The sequence below is a fragment of the Spodoptera frugiperda genome, chromosome 8 (assembly GCF_023101765.2).
Source record: "Spodoptera frugiperda isolate SF20-4 chromosome 8, AGI-APGP_CSIRO_Sfru_2.0, whole genome shotgun sequence".
Taxonomy (NCBI): Eukaryota; Metazoa; Arthropoda; class Insecta; order Lepidoptera; family Noctuidae; genus Spodoptera; species Spodoptera frugiperda.
This window is the reverse complement of record NC_064219.1, coordinates 4,655,527-4,674,514: the sequence shown is the minus strand read 5'-3', so window position 1 is coordinate 4,674,514 and position 18,988 is coordinate 4,655,527. Positions and strand designations below refer to the sequence as shown.

General features: G+C 37.3%; 1 protein-coding gene across 1 annotated transcript in view; it reads right to left on the bottom strand.

Annotated features, from left to right (window-relative positions):
• Positions 1 to 18,988, bottom strand: part of LOC118275576 (hemicentin-1-like) — a 97,019-nt gene that overhangs the window by 11,197 nt on the left and 66,834 nt on the right. Inside the window, exons 5-6 of the mRNA XM_050695383.1 lie at positions 16,414 to 16,607; positions 1,471 to 1,581 (exon numbers count right to left, since the gene is read on the bottom strand). Coding sequence (XP_050551340.1) covers positions 1,471 to 1,581; positions 16,414 to 16,607 — 305 coding nt within the window. The remainder of the gene's footprint in view (positions 1 to 1,470; positions 1,582 to 16,413; positions 16,608 to 18,988) is intronic.

Here is an 18,988-nt window from a genome sequence, read left to right as displayed (position 1 = left end):
CACCTCTGCCTACCCCTTCGGGGATAAAAGGCGTGACGTTGCTAGAAACCACGAAATAGAAGAAAAACAGAACTTAATTATTAATAAAAACAATTGCACATGCCAACGTCAAAAGGGCCTCCATCTCAGTATTGCGTTGAGCGTATGAAACCAACACTGGTTTTCAGATGGCATCCAAAAAAATAGTTTTTATAGATTGAATAACAGGACCGATGTTTTCACCAATTTTTGTGGAACGTGTGCGTTTCAAAGAGCAAATATTAGTTTTATTTTTGGCAAATAAAAAAAAGATTGTCGGTAGTCATACGTACGTGAGTTTCTGTATGATTTGTACGTTAGTAGTTGGTCTTAGTAGTTAGCAAATAAGGTATTGATTTCATAATGAGGTCTTTGCAGTTTTTTTTTCATTCTTCAGCAAATATCGTGTAATAAGAAATATAAGTAAGTAAACTAGAACTGCAAAGCTGAATGAAGTGTGTTTTTTATGTAATGAGAAAAATTTATCGTTAGCTTTAAGATACTCGGAGATTTATATAAAAATATTACAAACCATGACCGCAAAATAAATTTAATTTTGAGTGATGTAGTAAAAATTTTGTATGAGGAACTTCGATTTGGCAAGACTTACCTATCGGTAAGAGTACCTATTATTCATATTAATGTAATCTGAAAAAAAAAAACCACACAAAAAGGGTGCAAGCCCGCGGACGCCGCGCTTACAACCTTTTTGTATTGTTTATAGTCAGTTCGAATTTAAATGACAAGTTTATCGCTGGGTTGGAGCGGTGCTGTTAAAGTGTGATGTCCCTTAAGACTGTTTTACTATATACCTTCCATATTTCAATACAAACAATTACATATATTATTAACTCACACAACTACAAGTTAAATCAGTTAATCACTTAATTAGTTTACACAAAAGCTAATGAATTCTTGATATAACTTCGTAAATTGACTTTAGTTTGCAATCACGACTCGTGTCCATTAATATTAATTTATTAAACTAATGATATTAAGTACTAAGTTTATTAGTCTGGCATATAGACGCGTCTTTGATTGGTAAAAGAAAACTCATTTATTTAGTTGCAATATAAGCGACATCTAACGCAATACTTTAGTAACTCAATTATGTTGTCAAAGTGTGCGTCTCAAGTTTGATTCACAATGGATTTTGTTAATTAAAGTGATGTGTGTGTGTGTGTGTTGATTATGTGTTAATCGGATTAATTTGTGTGCTATGTAGCTATGATACGAAGATGTAGGGAATAACTAAGCTGTGAAACTATGTGACCGTTTCTACCGATACTAAGCTATGTAGCTGTGTGAGGAAAATACGCAGCTCGAGTATGCGATGTATCGATAGTAGGAAAGCCATCCATAGCACACATCCATTGAACGCATTTTTTCATATAAAAACATAGCTTAGTTGAGCATTACACGGAATTTACAGAAGGATTATGATGTACTTACCTCCTATGACAAGACAGCGCAGCACTAAGGTGTCTCCGTCGTGGTATGGCCCCACTCTGCCGACCACCTTGTTGCTCATCTCATCCATGAAGAAGGGAGGGCTTGGGAGAACTGAAACAAAAAGACATATTGAGTACCTATTTTTGACAAATTTCCTGATGAAGCTCCTATTGGTCGTAGATCTCGTAACGTGATGTATTAGCCGATAGCCTATGTTCTATCCAACAAAGAATTTTTAACATACAAACTCTTCAGCTTTATATATTAGTACTAGCCCAACCTTCGCATGGGTGCAATGGTAATATATTATGCATGTATTATACAAATCAACCTTCCTCTTGAATCACGCTATCTATTAAAAACACTGCATCAAAATCCGTTGCCTAATTTTAAAGATTTAAGCATACAATGGGACATAGGGAGAAAAGCGACTTTGTTTTATACTATGTAGTGATAAATAGATATCGATAATACATATATATATATATTTTATAACGTCACGCCTTTAATCCCCGAAGGAGTAGGCAGAGGTGCACATTATGGCACATAATGCCAATGTACACTTACATTTCACAATTTTATGTTGTAAGTCCCATGTAATAATAGGTGGTGAGCCTATTGCCATATACCGGGCACATTTCCAGACTCCGTGCTACCACTGAGAAATTTTCGAAAAACCGATAATATCGATAATATACTCGTATATAAATTGTAATTAAAGAAGAGTTGAAACATTCAATTAATTAATTATAGCATATATAAGCGGATAATTTATACGTAATTATGTATGAATTGTGACTTTAATTTTTAATAAAGGGAAATTCTGAAATAATGTTGAACGTTTAATGTTGTGTGTTGAATGTTTTTGTGACAAATTGAACATGTAATTTTGTTAAATCGTTGTAATTAATCGTAGGCAATTATGTAGCTTATTTAACATACAATTACTCATGTTTTTGATATAGGTAGAGTTGTTTTATTGTACGCGTACTGTCCGTCGAGATATTTTGGTATGCAGGAGCGTGGAAATTCAACTTTATTCAGTTCTTGTTCAGACCTGTGTGTACGACGGGTCGCGTTCTGTGCGCGCCTCAAAGAGCCATCAGACCACCACAGATGGGGCCCAGTAGAGCTGATGCCGACCCGGAGCTGCGGACTACCTAGCGGGTTACCGGGACTCCGGCTCAAAAAGCAGGAGTAGGAACGGCGTAGCAATGTTACAGAAAATCAATTACTATTAAAAAATATATCTGTATGTCCGTTTAACGTACCCTGCATACTCTACATAATGAAATTTCTGGTAGCAAACTATAAACTGTAAAGCAATATGGGTAGCAGTATTACTGCTTTATAGAAAAGTGTACACACATAATACGCGTTTCAATTTATAAGCGTTTTTATTGGAACCCGTTAATAACCTTGAGTTAGGTAGGTTCAAGTAAAATGTACCGACAATAACGTTGCTGTGAAGAGTGTAATTGACATTTACTGCGCAGTATATAGGCAAATATAAGGTGAAACAGCTGCCGGTGTATTTCGATGTTAGGCTGCTGTTCCATTGACGCGAGTATGGCACTCGCGGCCTCGCGATGTGTTTGTAAAAACGCGACTAGGTAAGAATATTCGAACATGTCTTGTAAAATGAGATTTATAATGCAATTGATTGGCCCGATGGATGGGTGCAACGTGTAGCGCGTGCGATTCCCACGAGCAACTTTTTGTGTGATCCACAAATTGTTGTTTCTGGTTTGGGTATCATGTGTATGTGAACTGGTCTTTGTAAACGCAACCACGACATAGGATAAAATCGTAGAGTGGGGCAGCGGTTAACACAAGATTTTATATTCACAATTTGTAGATATGTGAAAATTAAAATACTGTGTTATAGTAATAGATTTGTTGTCTACGATGAATGATGATTAAATATGATGGGATTAAAACAAACGCTATACACCAACATTTTATACACACAATTACACAAATAAAATGCCAACAACTAAACAAAATACTACCAAAAAAAAAAAAACGCACAATAATAAAAAATTCACGCACACCGCGCGTTTTAAGCCCGCGGCAATCGTCTTGCATCCTTATCCTCACACTTTACGATGCCCATGGGGCATAACAAGATGGCACGGCTCCTTCTATTCGAGGGCAACGTATATACGATCTTATACCCTAGAGAATTAAGCCTAATGTACTTCCGCAACTCATTTTTTACATGTCAACTTTGAATTCATGGACGACATATCAAACGTTTATGATCGCTCTGAGATGGACGCCCTGGACATCACGTTTATCTTTGTAAAGAGGCTTTCAGGGAGGTATTTTTCAGTGTAGTTTATATTATGTAAGTATTTTTGTTTGTTTGATTTCTATGATTACCTACATGCTACATATAACACAACAGTGGGTTTACATTGCACAGTGGCATTACGTGCTGTAACGTGCAGATGCACCTCTGCCTACCCCTTCGGGGATAAAAGGCGTGACCTTGATTCTGTTTGATTGTTATGTTGTTAGTGTTATTTAGTAGACTACACTGTTGACTGTTAACTGCGCTTGACGTGGTGGCTGGGCAACCAGCTGCCGCGTGTCGGATCCGATTCTCGCACGGAGCAAGTTTTTGTGTGTTCCACAAATTGTATGTTTGTAAACGCACCCACGACACAAGAGGAAATCCTAACGTTGGACAATGTACATCTATAAAGCCGAAGAGTTTGTTTGTTTGTTTGGACGCGTTAATCTCCGGAACTACTGGTCCCATTTGAATAATTCTGTTTGTGTTGGATAGCGCTTTTATCGAATAAGGCAATAAGCTATATGTATAACATCATGCTACGACTAATAGGAGCTGAGCAATGGGTGAAAAATTATGTGATTAAGAAAGAAACTCGCATTTCAATATCTTCTTTACGCCTAAACCACTTTTGTGTTAGATAGTTCATTTATCGAGGAAGGTTGTAGACTATAAAACATGATTTGGAACAACGGACTACCTAGCGGGTTTCGGGGCTCCGGCTCGAAAAGTAGGAGTAGGAATGGGATGGTTTTTAGTCAGTAAGGGTCTGACACCTCCCTCACGCCTCGACTAAGGCGGGAGAAGCCATTAAATGATTTTCACCCCTTAAAAAAATGCTATAAAACATAACGCTACGATATATAGGAGCCGAGTAGAGCGGGTGAAACCGCGTGGAAGAAGCTAGTTGTTAGCATAAATCCTGATTTATGTATGTGCGCAAATACATACACGCCTGCCTCCCCCATACAAGGCAGTACAACAACGTTATGTTACCTACTTTGAGAGTATCATAATTCAGTATTAAACTTTAAGAGCGCTCGCTACGTTCGCATATACTTCTAGATTACAATTTCACACTTGAGAAGCGAAATCTTTTAGTATTTAATTAAGATTTTCATATCTTTGTGCTTTGTCGTGAAATGTTACTTAGATTGTTTCTCATAAAGGGAGTCGGTTTGTTTGACTAAGTATGGGTAGAAAAACCTAGTTATCCTTTGTTTTTTTATGGTACACGTGTGCTATGGATGGCTATACTATCGATACATCGCATACTCAAGCTGCGCATCTTTCTCGCACAGCTGCATATTTTAGTGTCAGCCGAAACGGTCACATAGTTTCACAGCTTAGCTTAGAATTTCTCAGTAGTAGCACGGAGTCTGGAAATGCGCCCGGTATATGGCAATAGGCTCACCACCTATTACATTGGACTTACAACATAAATTGTGAAAAGTGGGTGTACATTGTATAATGGCAACTCAACCCCTTCGGCGATAAAAGGCGTGACGATACTTTTTTTAACGTAAACTATACACACTATACCAGTTTATATTTTATAACAACCATCTTTTTAACATAAATAATGTATCATTATTTCATTAAGCATATATTCTACAGTTACGTTAATTTCAGGTTTCAGTACATTTTCAGCGCAGCTTTCAGGTCATTAATACTAATGAGTAAATAATATTACCCAGAGGCGTAATTAAGGACATACCAAAGGCTATTTATTCATAAGGCTAAGAATTTAGTAGATATTCATGATTTAGTACAATAGTAAATAAGATTTTAGTAGAATTTAGTAGAAAAAGAATTTAGTATACATTAGTAATAATAAAATTAGTAGAATAGTCTAAATAGTAGAATCTTTTGGTGATCTGATGCAGCAGTATATCTTATTTGGTGTTCCATGTTCTTTGTAATCTGCTATCCTCAATATATTTAGGTATGTGAGTAAAGCGATATTTTTAGTTATTTGTTTCGGTATAGTCATTATAAAATAAATTATAGTCAGAAAGGTTATTAAGTTTTTCGGCCTCAAAGTTCTCATTAGTATCATTGAAGAATTTAAACGAAAATCAGCCAAAATGAGATTAATAGTGACTTCGAAATATGTAAATTTTAACCGAAATTTTTAGAAAATAATAAACAAAAGATCTTATACAAAAACCCACACAGACACAACAGAACCCGATCCCATTTACCTTTACAAATAACAAATACAAGAAATAAATAGTTAATTTATTAATACGGTAGATGTCGCTTCCTGTACGCCTACGTTCACCAAAAATAATGTTCATCTCCCTTGCTCATCGATTTAGCCCATTGTGATATTGAAACAAAGAAAACACTATCTTTCGAAGCCTTTTTTGTAAACAGGACTAATGTATCTCATTGTTCTATTCGAGTAGGGTAACCCGATTAACTTTTTATCCTGGATAGACCGTATTATTTACAAGGGACTTGCTTTTAGTGATCTTTCAAAGGCGGTTTCTTACTGAGTATTTTGTCATGGGTTTATCCTTTTTTTTTTGTGAATAATGATGTCTTATAAGATAGTTGTTGCGTGGTTACTGTCTTTTGTTTTTCAAGTTCATTATCGGAAAAATGTTTTCTTTATAGGTGTGTGTCTTGTACAGTTGTTTCTCGAAGAAGTAGAGGCCAGTTCAGACTGTTATTTAATTTTTTCAAGCGGTTTGATAAGTATGACTTAGGTACTGCTGTACTCAGAGACATTTAATGATTACTTACGCTATTCCTTAGTACGGCAGTTAAACAGTTGGTATATCTACACTTGAAACAAATCTTCTCCCCAGTCCAGTGACAGTCAAAATACAAATTGCTAAATAGGTACTTATAATTGCATATACGTGTGCATACATATACATATATGTACCTAATCATATATAATAGTAGTACTTTAATTAAATCACTAAATAAACCATTTGATAATAAATAAATATAATAGGCGTGATTTTATAAAACCGTAATTACGATTTTTCTTATGCATACATAATTAAAAATATGTCTTAATACGCATGTTGTATTTATTTCTATGCCATTGAGAATCTAAAAATATGACATTGCTACACAACATTCCAAGCTATTAAAAACAAAGTTTTATATCTCTTACAACAACAATTTTAACAGTAAAATTAAAACTGTTTATCTTAATTATCTTTGTAAACATCACACGTTGAATTAATAAGACTTGAATTTACATTTACAAACAAATATATTGAATAAAACCTTTTACATTTAAAATATTTACAATTCAGATTAATTACTACAGTTTACATTAAATTTAAAATGTGTTCGAATTTATGGAATAAAATTTAATATTTAATTTTGATTTACGCATTAATATTACATATTATGAAAATTCGTACTTAAAAACTTCGGTCGTAAATTACATTTTTTTTTCGTAAATTCCAAAAAAGTTTTGAAGTTGTCGGATAAATTCGTGAAAATCTAGACGGATGGTGTACCTACATAAATATGTTCGTTCACGGCCGATTAAAGTTGGAAGAAAAAAAAAAAGTTTTTTTTCTTTTTTTGCTAAAGTTAGAAACGTTCATTGATCGTTCGTGTGTAGGGCGCATGCGTCAAAACAAACATGTCTGCTGGTGATATTTCTAGTGTGTTACACTAACAATGACACGGATTTGAATTGAGAATTCTTTCCTGTTTAATTGATTTGTAATTTTTGGAGTGAAAGTAATTCTTTACCACCCCATTTCCCCACTCAAAAAAAGGGCGTGATGATATTTTTAGTAATTTTTTTATGCGGGGAAAATCATCCCATAACTTCTCTCTCTTTAGGCGCGGCGAGAGCGAGTGTCAGACTCTTACTGACTAGTAACCACCCCGTTTCTACTCCGATTTTTCGAGCTGGAAACCCGGTAAACCCGCTAGGTAGTCAGCAGCTCCGGATTTTAAGTAAATGTACCCGTATATTTGTATTGAAAATGAATCTTAATATAAGTGCGTAAAATGTATAAAATAAACGTGTCAATCAGCGAATGTATTCAGTGGAAAAATGAACGAAAATATAATAATGCACTTCGTTTATGATAAAATGGCTCCGGTAATTGGAATTTCGGTACAGAAATCGGTTGCCGCGCCGCCGCTGTTGCCATGTACTTTTATCTATGAGGATTTAAATATAAGGGGACATGATTTATTGTCGACTAACACTGAAGAAATTATGAGGGAGGTTCTATCGCAGTGGTTCTATCTTACTCACTTACTCATATTATACGCATTTCAAATAATATGATATACTCGCATCTCACATTCTTCTAAATAGGCAACTACATTTTGGAATGAGCTTCATAGCTTTTTAAATATTATAATACGATTTTGACGTTCAAAAGTGTGTTCCTTGTTTGAAATAAATAATTTTTACTATGACTTTTGACTTTTACTTTATAGTAAATTATGACTGCACAGTTACGGTGATGGCTGGGCAACTGGCTACCGAGCAAATGTTTGAGTAATAAAGAGTATTTAAAATTTTATTTTCGTTAGACCCACCACACAGGAGAAAATCTTAATCTACCTAGAGCATCGTTTTTGAAAAAAGAAAAAGAAAGAGAGTGAGTAACTTCAGATCGTTGACATGGCTTACAAAAAAAAACGACTCTATATAGTTCTAAAGATCGAATTTGGAAGTCTATATAACATTACAATCCTTGATGTCAATACACATTAACATTTTTACACGTCACCCGAGTGCCATAGAGTATAACATAAAATAAGTGTAAAAATAAATCTCTGTCGTAATAAAAAAGTAATGTAGGGTTGCCAAAGTGAAAACAAAAAACCCTCATGTATTCAATATCGAGCCAGCGCTCGCCGAGGACGCACGTCTCGGGGATAACTGATTGCTTTACTTTTCAAGTATTTTTTATACTGTGGCAGGAAGATAAAAACCAATCCCTTATTAGATTCCCTCGAGATTTATTAAACCGTTACAGGTGATGAATATTGGCAAATTGTTGGCATTAAAATGTATGAGTTTGGTGGCAAATCATTTTAGTTCTGACTTATGTCGTATTTTATACATAACCAGATTTTTTTAATGGCATAAGCCCGATGGTATGCAATCGCCGCCGCCAATGGACACCCAAAACACCAAAGGCGTTACAAGTGCGTTGCCAGCATTTTGGAGGTTAGAAATTTAAGGGTTGTTAGGGAATCAGGAATTGGGAAGATTAAGGAGGGTAATTGGGCTCCCGGTACCCCACTCACACAACGCAACCGTTGTTGCATGTCAGTTTTCGGTGAGGTCGTGGTATTACTCCGGTCGAGCCGGACCATTCGTGCCGAAGCATGGCTCTCCCACACTTGGAACACATGTTACAAAGCCAAATCTAACAGAAAATTGGTTATTGGTACGGACCGTTAGCAGTCGTTTTCAAAGTCAAAGTCAAGGACAATATTATTTCAAATAAATGTTTAGGAACGAGCACACAGAGAGACTGACGGACAATAACAGTTTGACGTTTCAAAAGTGCCTAATTAAGGATGAATTGAAATAAATGCTTTGACTTTGACTGTGTCGAGCCGTCAGTCAGTGAAGTGCGTGAATAAATGCTAAACCGACTATAAAAACAGAATGAAAACAGATTATTTGATTAATTCACGCTTTCCAAACAAAAACAAGCTTTATAAAACCTATGGCATTTGTTGTTATAACATTCTATTGTAGAGCAAACAAATAATTTTATTCAAATAACAAAGTTGAGTTTTATTTGAACGTAACTTTAATAAACTTTTACTTTATTTGTTTAATTTATCTCGCTCTGTTACATACCTATATGTAATTAGGTATTATTCATCAGCAGTTCGTGACAGTCCACTGCTGCAGGTTTGATTCCCGCATGGCGCAAGTCTTTGTGTGATCCACAGATTGTTGTTTCGGGTCTGGGTGTCATGTGTTGTGAACTTGTATGTTTGTAAACGCACTCACGACAGAGAACAAAATCCTAGTGAGGGCAACTTAAAAAAAATGCATTCTATTCTGATGTCACCATACGGTTTTTTTTTTTGAGGGGGGAAAATCATCCAATGACTTTTCTCGCCTTGGGCGAGGCGAGAGGGAGTGTCAGACTCTTACTGACTAAAAACCACCCCGTTCCTTCTCCTGCCTTTCGAGCCGGAGCCCCGGTAAACCCGCTAGGTTGTCCGCAGCTCCGGATTAGACATCAGCCCTACTGGGCCCCATCTGTGGTGGTCTGATGGCTCTTTGAGGCGCGCGCGGAACGCGACGCGCCGCACGCACGGGTCTGGTTCTGGTCGGGCGGCGAACTACCCTTGCTCGCCGTCCGCAGGCCCGCACTTACGGTGGCCGGAGATCGTCGCGCGATCCCCGACGCCCGGAGTGTCTCTCGCGACGGCTGGGGCGTCCGGAGGTTCGTTCTCTCACGCGCCCCGCCTCCTCTTTAGCTAGCATGACTGCTTCGCAGAAGGAGGAGACGGCATCCCAGTCCCCCTCGCTCCGCACCATGGCTTGAACCAATGCCGGACGCGAGAGGTCGCCGTCGCCGACCAAATCCTTGAGAACACGGCGGTGCTCAGCCCATGCAGGGCACAGCGCCACCGTATGTTCCACTGTGTCCTCAGGACGGTCTTCGCAGTGATGACACCCAGGCGTTTCCTCCCGCCCAATCAGAAACAGGAACCTACCGAAACTTCCATGTCCGGTAAGCACCTGCGTCAGGCGGTAGGTGAGGACGCCGTGGCGTCTCTCAAGCCACTCCTCAAAGAGGGGACTTATCGCTGCAATGACAGCGAGCCCAGCCCTCGGTTGCGACAGTCGTTGCTGCCATTCCGCCATGAGATCGCGCCGGAGCTCGTCCCGCCACGCACTAATCTGGCGCGGCAGTGGAGTTTCGCCCCGGCGACGCGCGTCGGCGCGCAAACAGAAGACGCGCGCAAGCACTTTCGCCTCCAGATCCCACGGCGGTAATCCGGCAAGGAGGTTCGCCGCCTCTCCGGAGATCGTGCGATATCCGCGGATCACCCGGATGGCCATGACCCTCTGGGACGTGAGCAGCGCCCGAGCTGGCCGCCGCATCAGGTTCGGCGCCCACACAGGGGCGCCGTAGAGGGCCATGGACCGCACGATCGTCACTATACGGTATAATGTAAAAAACTAAGTATAGTCTACTAATACCTCCTAACTGACAAATTTCGAAATTAATCGAAATAGTTACAATAATGTATGAAAACCCATATAAAAGGTTTTTTTGTTTTAATTTGATACTTCGGCACAACTTCGTTTTAAAAAAACACAAACAATACTTTAGCTGACAGGGGAATTAAAGATCCGTTGTTCAACAGTCGCACGTGCGACCAACTCACCCAAAAAGGCAATAATAGACCACTTAATGTTAATTCAATTTATTTTTATTAAGGACACACTCGTATCGACTCGACATCAAAGGGCCGAAAATCTTAATAAGAATGTTAATGTGTACAAGGCGTCAATTAATTCGTTTGCCCTTGAATTCTGGTATACGACTACATATCAAGGTACACAAAACCAGTTTATCTTGGCCCCGCTTTGTATAATCTTTTCTCACATTCGACGGTCAGTTTATACTGGTTCTGCATAGCTCATGGAGTTGTTGATGTTAAAAGCGATAATGGGTCTTAATTCCTTTGATATAGTGATGTCATGCTACCTTGGCGACGTGTGAGTACCGTGTCGTGAACGGCATTGGTTTAAGATGTTTCAAATAATGGGGTTTACCGATTTTTGCTTAATAGATTGCATTAGTGTGAATCTCTCGGTTTATTGTCCAATAGGGAAATGCCTGGGCCTGAAAAGCTTGGGCCACAACAATGAGGTCATTTAATATTTGACAGCTGCAGTGATTGGATAAAAAAATATCTGCCTACTTTTGTGTCATTTAAGAGGGTTTAAAAAAAAAGTTGTCCACCATTTAGGAAGAATGTAACGTCAAGAAACCTCTATATATTGTTACTCGACTAGTTTCAAGGTGCGATGGGGTCTATAATCATGTGCGACAACCAACTCGCCGTGTATTTATAATTGCACTACCTCATTGGTTACGATATTGCTTCTGCATATCTATACCTACATAATCATGTTTGTTAATAGTCTCTTCAGAAAATTAGTGACCGATGACAAACGAAATTTCAAATTGTACCTAGTACTAAAGAATTTACAGATTATTCAAATCCGCGATACTATTATGAGTGTTTGAAATTGTATCATATTTTATGACAGCAAACATTTAATTTTTTCTATTAAACTATTACTATTGAACTTTTCATTAATTCAAGTCTAAAATTCCATTGGATATTTTCAGTTGTAGTTACCTGTACCTAGTAGCTATGTAACTTGTGTCGAGTTTAAAACAGTTTGCTCACGGTTAGTGAAAGGGGAGGTCATTAGGACTCATTCATTCCTAAGTTTTGACCACGGTTAGTTCGTATTTTATTTCTATTTTAACCACGTTGGTCCAGCCCAGGTTAACCGTACCTAAAGCACGACGTAGGTAATTTTGTTGAAGTAATCGTAATAGGAGTGTAGCAGGTTTAAACGTTGCATTTCTGTATTTCGTTTCATTATAAAGCCTATTGGATAGGGGATATAATGTGGTGCGATACAGACATTTGCATCCTTATTACTCGTTCCGAAAGTATCATAAAAACCAACTTCGCTTAAGATTACCTACATATGTGATTGTAATTTTTTATGATAAACGAGCAGACGGATCACCTAATGGTAAACGATCGCCGCCGCCCATCGGCACTCGAAACACCAGAGGCGTTACAAGTTCTTGCCAGTCTTTTAAGGGTTAAGAATTAAAGGATTGTTAGGGAATCGGGGATTGAAAAGATTGGAAAGGGTTAATTAGCCTCCGGTAACTACTCACACAACGAAACACCGGCAAGCGTTGTTTCACGTCGGTTTTCTGTGAGGCCGTGGTATCACTCCGGTCGAGCCGGCCCATTCGTGGCGAAGCATGGCTCTCCTACACTTAAATAGTAAGGACTATCAGACAACAACGCTCACTGACAAACTTGAACCTTGTAAACTGCGATCTTCAACCCGTTCACCAAGCGTGGAGATTTCCATAAGCTAGCAATTGATTATAACTGGTAATAGCTGTTACAGATGATGACTGGATGTTTTCGACATACTGATCGATTTTTAAAATGTGTTAAAGAATGTTTACATACATAATATTATGCAACATAAAGCGTTATTATGTTACATAAATGGAGTTTAAAAGCATTCATTTACAAACATATGTTTTTTGGCATTCATAGCTGTTATATTTTTATGTATTCGTAATATTATTAGGTAGCTATTAAGTTTTTCAAAGATGATTTATAGCAATTTATTGTGAATAGGTATATAAAAGAAATATGAATAACAGAATTCTTATTCATTTACTCACGCATTTTTTTGAATGGCACCGTTTATGATATTATGAATATTTCAAAAGTTTTTATGGGGGCTTTTAGCAAACATTACGGCGAGTTCTTTGAAGATAATGACAAATGCGTAATAAGAAAAAAAAAATTCTTATAAGCATTCCGAAACAACTTAAGATGACGAATTAATTGTTTAGCAGCTATAGCATCTTTATGATATGTTTTTTTAGAAAAAGTCTCAACTTGAAGATATAGCATAAATAAGCATAAAGGTGGACAATCTATCATCACCCCGTGACAGTCCACTGTTGAACTATGAGCCTCCTATACATAAAGAAGGTTTGCCATAATTTCTGGATCACACAAATAGTTAAGAGTTTGTTATATCAAAGAATCGAGCCCAGTCTTTGACCTGTATCATTTCGGGCTCAGACAAATCAAACAATCAGTACCCTTAGTACGAGTTTGTTTTCCGTTTAACTGGATCGAAACGAGAGCGCGTTCGGCGATCTTATTGGTTGTATCATTCGCACCGGCCAATCAGAGCACCGAATACGCTAAGAATACGTACTAAGGATAGAGTACACGTTACAGGTTGCCCAGTAACCGCACCAACCATGCAATCATATGTATGAATGGCTGCTACATCTATGTATATAAGTATTTTATGTATTCTTAGATTATAATGTTTTGTTAACAATGAAACCTTTTTACCCGTTTTTAGCAGACAATGAAAACTCACACTTTTGATCGTTACAATAGAATCTGAAATTGCAATTGGTTGGTATAAAAGGCTTTTCTTATTCATTGTAAATAAACTTCCTATTCTTTAAGATAATGTGGGTCATAACTTAGCCGTGGTGTTTCATATTACCTACTTATTTATATTCAGAGTAATTTAATGATTAGGATTTTTGTTTTTTTTTGACCCCGTCGTGAGAACTCTCGCCTGGAGAGGACAAAAGGGACTGTCAGACTCTTACTGACTAAAACCCTCCTCGGTGTCCCGTCTCACACGTAGGTACGAGGGTGCGGGAGACGAAATTCTTCCGTAGCTTCCGAACTCGTGGCGGCTTACCATTTAATGATTACTTAACCCAGTCCTTAGCAATCGCTTTCAATACCAAATCGTTACTAATGAATAGTTTAAGTAAACAGTAAGTATCTCTGAGTGCGGAAGTTTGAGTAATTTCCGAGTGAGGGATTTAGGGTTGAAACATTTTAAAGATTATTTTTAGTTTTTCAAGAATGTCTCAGTATCTACGTAATCTGGAATTGTATCCGATTTATATTCGATTATTAAACCGATAATGATTCATTAAACTAACTAGCATAACTAACTAACTAATTTAATATCCTACAAACGTGTCTCAGCTTACCCCTTCGTGGAATTAGCGTTATGTTATGCTATGTAATAAGACTTCGTTCGTGAGAATTCTCGGTAAAGAGAGATTTTTGCGCAAAGTCCATTCTCAGTATTTTCGTTTGAGAAGGTTACGTAGCAAACTTCATCAAGCTTTAAGATTAACTATATAGGTCGGGTTACTGTAGTAACTATGAGAGTTATTTAGTAAATATATTATATGTTTTTGAGACGAAATTTCACATTGAGTTTAAACAAGATCTTTTCTTAGAAGTAGGTAGTATGGAGTCTTGTATTGTGGTAAATGGCATTAATCTTATTTCCTTTTACATGGGATTTGGGTATAACATAATAGATGAAATGTGTTTACATTTTACCACGCTTTGTTAAAGTGTGGCCTCACAGAAAACCAACGTGAAACAACGGTTGCGTTGTGTTTTGTCGTGTGAATGAGGTTACCGAAGGCCCAGTTACTCTCCTCCAATCTGCCCAATCCCCAACAATCTACAACTTCCTAACCAAAAGGCTAGCAACGCATTTGTAACGTCTCTGGTGTTTCGGGTGGCGCCGATTGTTTACCATCAGGTGATCCGTCTGCTCGTTTACCGACTTATCTCATAAAAAAACATTAATTAAAAGATCTAGGTACATACATCGCGTTGTTATGTTATGTTAAAAAAATTACACATAAGTACATATTTTACGTTATCTTAGAATTGGTACCTATTTAAAAGAGAAGAGAAAATAATTTCAATACAGTAAACAGATTATACTATCTAAATAGCTAAACGCTAAAGGGAACCGTTTAGTCTACAAATTCAACGACGATCTAATCGCATTTTGAATAGAGGAAAAAGATAAAAGTAACAAAGTGGTGGTTTACACGAAAAAAATACTCCAAGAAAGGTTTCTAAGAAAGAAAATATTACTTATACAGGTCGCATAGAAAAGATACGGTCGGATTCTGAGCAAGATACGGTCGAATTCTGAAGAAAGATTTTAAATATTTAACATATTTTCTCAGAATGTTGGTGAAATTTTTTCATCCTGTATTTGTAGGTTTTTTTTTCACCTTTTGTATGTATTTTTTTAGGTATATAGGTAAAGTAATTTGTACCTAAAAGCGTCACTATAATGGATACGTTTTACGGGCCTGCTCGCATTTTTCATTTGAAAATATTACTTGTTTTGTGCCGCGAAAAGAATGGCGTAGTACATTCTAGAATATTCCGGTGATCTAGTTTTTTACACATATATTTAGTTGAATTTTGAATTGTTTTTAGGATTTTTAAAATTTCTTAGAATTTTTGTTATTCTGTACATCAAAAAGCAAGCGCTTTTTATTCTTTCAAACATTTTTATTTTACCTTTGACTCTTATTTGGGTTTGGTCTCTCTATTTCAGTCTTTTTATTTTCTAGTTACGAGTTGTGGAGAAAATTTTGGAGAATATGAAGATGCAAACTGTAACATTATGCTCAGCATTGGACGGCGAATAATGTGTCAGCTGTTTTTATATCTTTTGACATCATTTCTAAGTGTGGGAGAGCTATGCTTCGGCACGAATGGGTCGGCTCGTGATACCACGGCCTCACAGAAAACCGACGTGAAACAACGCTTGCGTTGTATAAATGAGGTTACTGGAGGCCCAATTACTCCCCTTCCCAATCCCCGATTCCCCAAAAACCCTTAAATTCCTAACGCCCAAAAGGCCAACAACGCACTTGTAACGCTTCTGGTGTTTCGGGTGTCCATGGGCAACGGCGATTGCTTACCATCAGGTGATCCGACTGCTAGTTTACCGGCCTATATCATAAAAAAAAATGTTCGTTAATGATGCTGATAAAATAATAAGTTAAACTTACCGACAACAGTAAGATTGATGCCGACATTTCTGGTGGGTGACAGTCGGAAGTCAACCCTGCAGTGGTACATAGCCTGATCGTCTTCGGAGAGCGAGGCTATGGTGACAGAAGTCGGCTGGCTGATGATGTCTGCTCGGAGTCTGGCGGTCGTGTTGAAGGATGGCTCCGACCATTGCTTGTCCGGGACCTCGAAGCTGGAATAATGCGTTGTGTTAAATTGACTGTGTGTGTTTTCGGTGAATGGTACTCTGAACTCTGAAGTGTTGGATGTAAGGTTGATTTTTGCGTGCTACAGCACTCAAGGAAATTCTCTTTCTCTAATATTTTTTTAGTCTTAAGTATAGCTATTCTCTTTAGTAAAGATAATATCCAACATTTATGTTGTTCTATCATTAGAACTTGAGACGTCATATTTACCATGTTTATTCCTGTCTATGAGTTTCAAGTTCGCCTCTAGCATGGCTTGAAACTAGTCGAGTTCCTCGTCAAACAGTTACGTGAGTAAGTCGATAACATAGGAATTAATTTAGTATGTCTGACGAAAGTCACACTATGACCATGTCAGTTTAAAAACTGATGTCTATGTTGTTATTTAAAAAACAAGGAAAATTGCCGAAATCAGGGTACTAACTAAATTCACAACACTACGTTTGATAGTCATGATAGTTGTAACCTCAGCTAACGATTCAGTCAATCGTGTGTAGACTATAGGTGTATAAAACTAAACTTTATTCTTTTTATTCATAAGGCCGATTTTCAAATGTTTTATAAACATTAACACAAACACAGATGTCAGATCGCTAACCACTTAAGCACTTCTACTATTGTCATAATTCTTCATCATGTTTACTTTGATCTTGGAGAAAACATACTGTACTATAGTTTACATATATATTATGTTTACATTATTTTGTAGTTCCTGGTATGTAGATGTAGGTAAATATTGATATAAAATATTTACCTAATAGTGGACATTCATGATTTTTTACAACTTTTGTGAGTCATAATCAATTAATTATTATGTTATCGGCTTACTCACGTAAGTGTTTGATGAGGAACTCGACTAGTTTCAAGCCATGCTAGAGGCTCATATTCATGAGCAGCATTCTGCGACAATCGCCGTGTCGTGTGTCGATAACATAATAATTAAGTGCACATACATGATTTCTGTCTCATTGTAAGAGGATAGGTTCACTATTATTAGACATTGGACATTATTCTAGACTCGAAAGACTGCACAAACTGAGAAATTATTGAGAATAGCTGTGAAAATACTTTTTGATACTCCCCGTTTCTATATTCTGTGAAATGCATTTTCTACTCTATAGCAAAACGAATACAGTATTTTATCCCTTGAAACTTCGCCATTGAAACTCAACAATGCTAGTTTTTAACAACTTAAGTCATAGGAATCGGTCTTTCGTTACTCTATTTTATTTTTTCAGAAAGCAGTCGAGCTATTCCGAGCTTAGCAGCTTTCCTATTTTTGTTTCGTTCCGATTTTCAGTTTATTTGTGATTCTGCTTAGTTTCTGTGTTGAATAAATACTCTTTGCTTTGATTGTTTGTGGGATTTGAGCCGTGGGTGGAAAGTTCGTTGATCTGTTGGCTTACTGTTAATTTATTTTGCCAAGTGGCGGCGCTAGTGTGCCGAATAAGGCGATGGGCCACTCCTCACTGTTTAATAGTGGTCGTAAACCGAGCTGGGTGAAAGAGGTTTTGTAATTTGAATAAAGAGGTAGAGGTAGCCGGAGTCGGCGTGTTTATGTCGTTGGGTAATCAATCTACCTATTTTGCAATTCTTATTCGGGTTTCTTTTTCGGTTAATTTGATCCAAGTGTTAGTGTTTTGGGTATTTAACTGTTTGTTAGTAAATGATTTGAATGCATCTTACAAAGAAGAGCCGTAAGTATGATACCAGTTCGGTTCCTCAATCGGGCAAAAATATGTCTATTTTCATAAATATGGAGTTGACTATCCAACTCCATTCAATATTCGCATAATATCTGGAATAGTATTGCGTGCCTTATGTGCAAAACTCATTCGCCGTTTGCCTGCTGTTTCGTGAAGTAAAAGATATGAGCTTATTTTTTGTTGTGAATTTATATTATAAGGACATTACTTATTCAAAGACAGTATTAACGTCATACACATTCTTCCAGGCTACCATTTGAAGATGAATGATGATGAGCCTAATTTAGCGGTTGAATTTCAAACTAAGCCAGTAATTGTGTTTGATACGTACTAATTAACTAAATATGTCCACATTATAGAAGCTACTGACTATTGAGTGGACTCTTCAATTAATGTAGTGGTTGGTGAATTGAATTCCCAGGATGGGCAAAGTGATACTTATAGTAATTGTTAATTGCAGAATTAACACGGTATGGTTGGAGCAGCATGGTTTGATTCCTTTTCAGGTCACGGTTCCTGCACGGAACAATTACTCATATGATCTACAAATTGCTATATCAGATCTGATGCTATGCAGCTTACTTAGATCCTGATATATTTAGTAAAGAGCTTGTAGTCGTGGTGGCAGTGAGGTTTAAGACCCGCTTCTCATGCATGAGGGT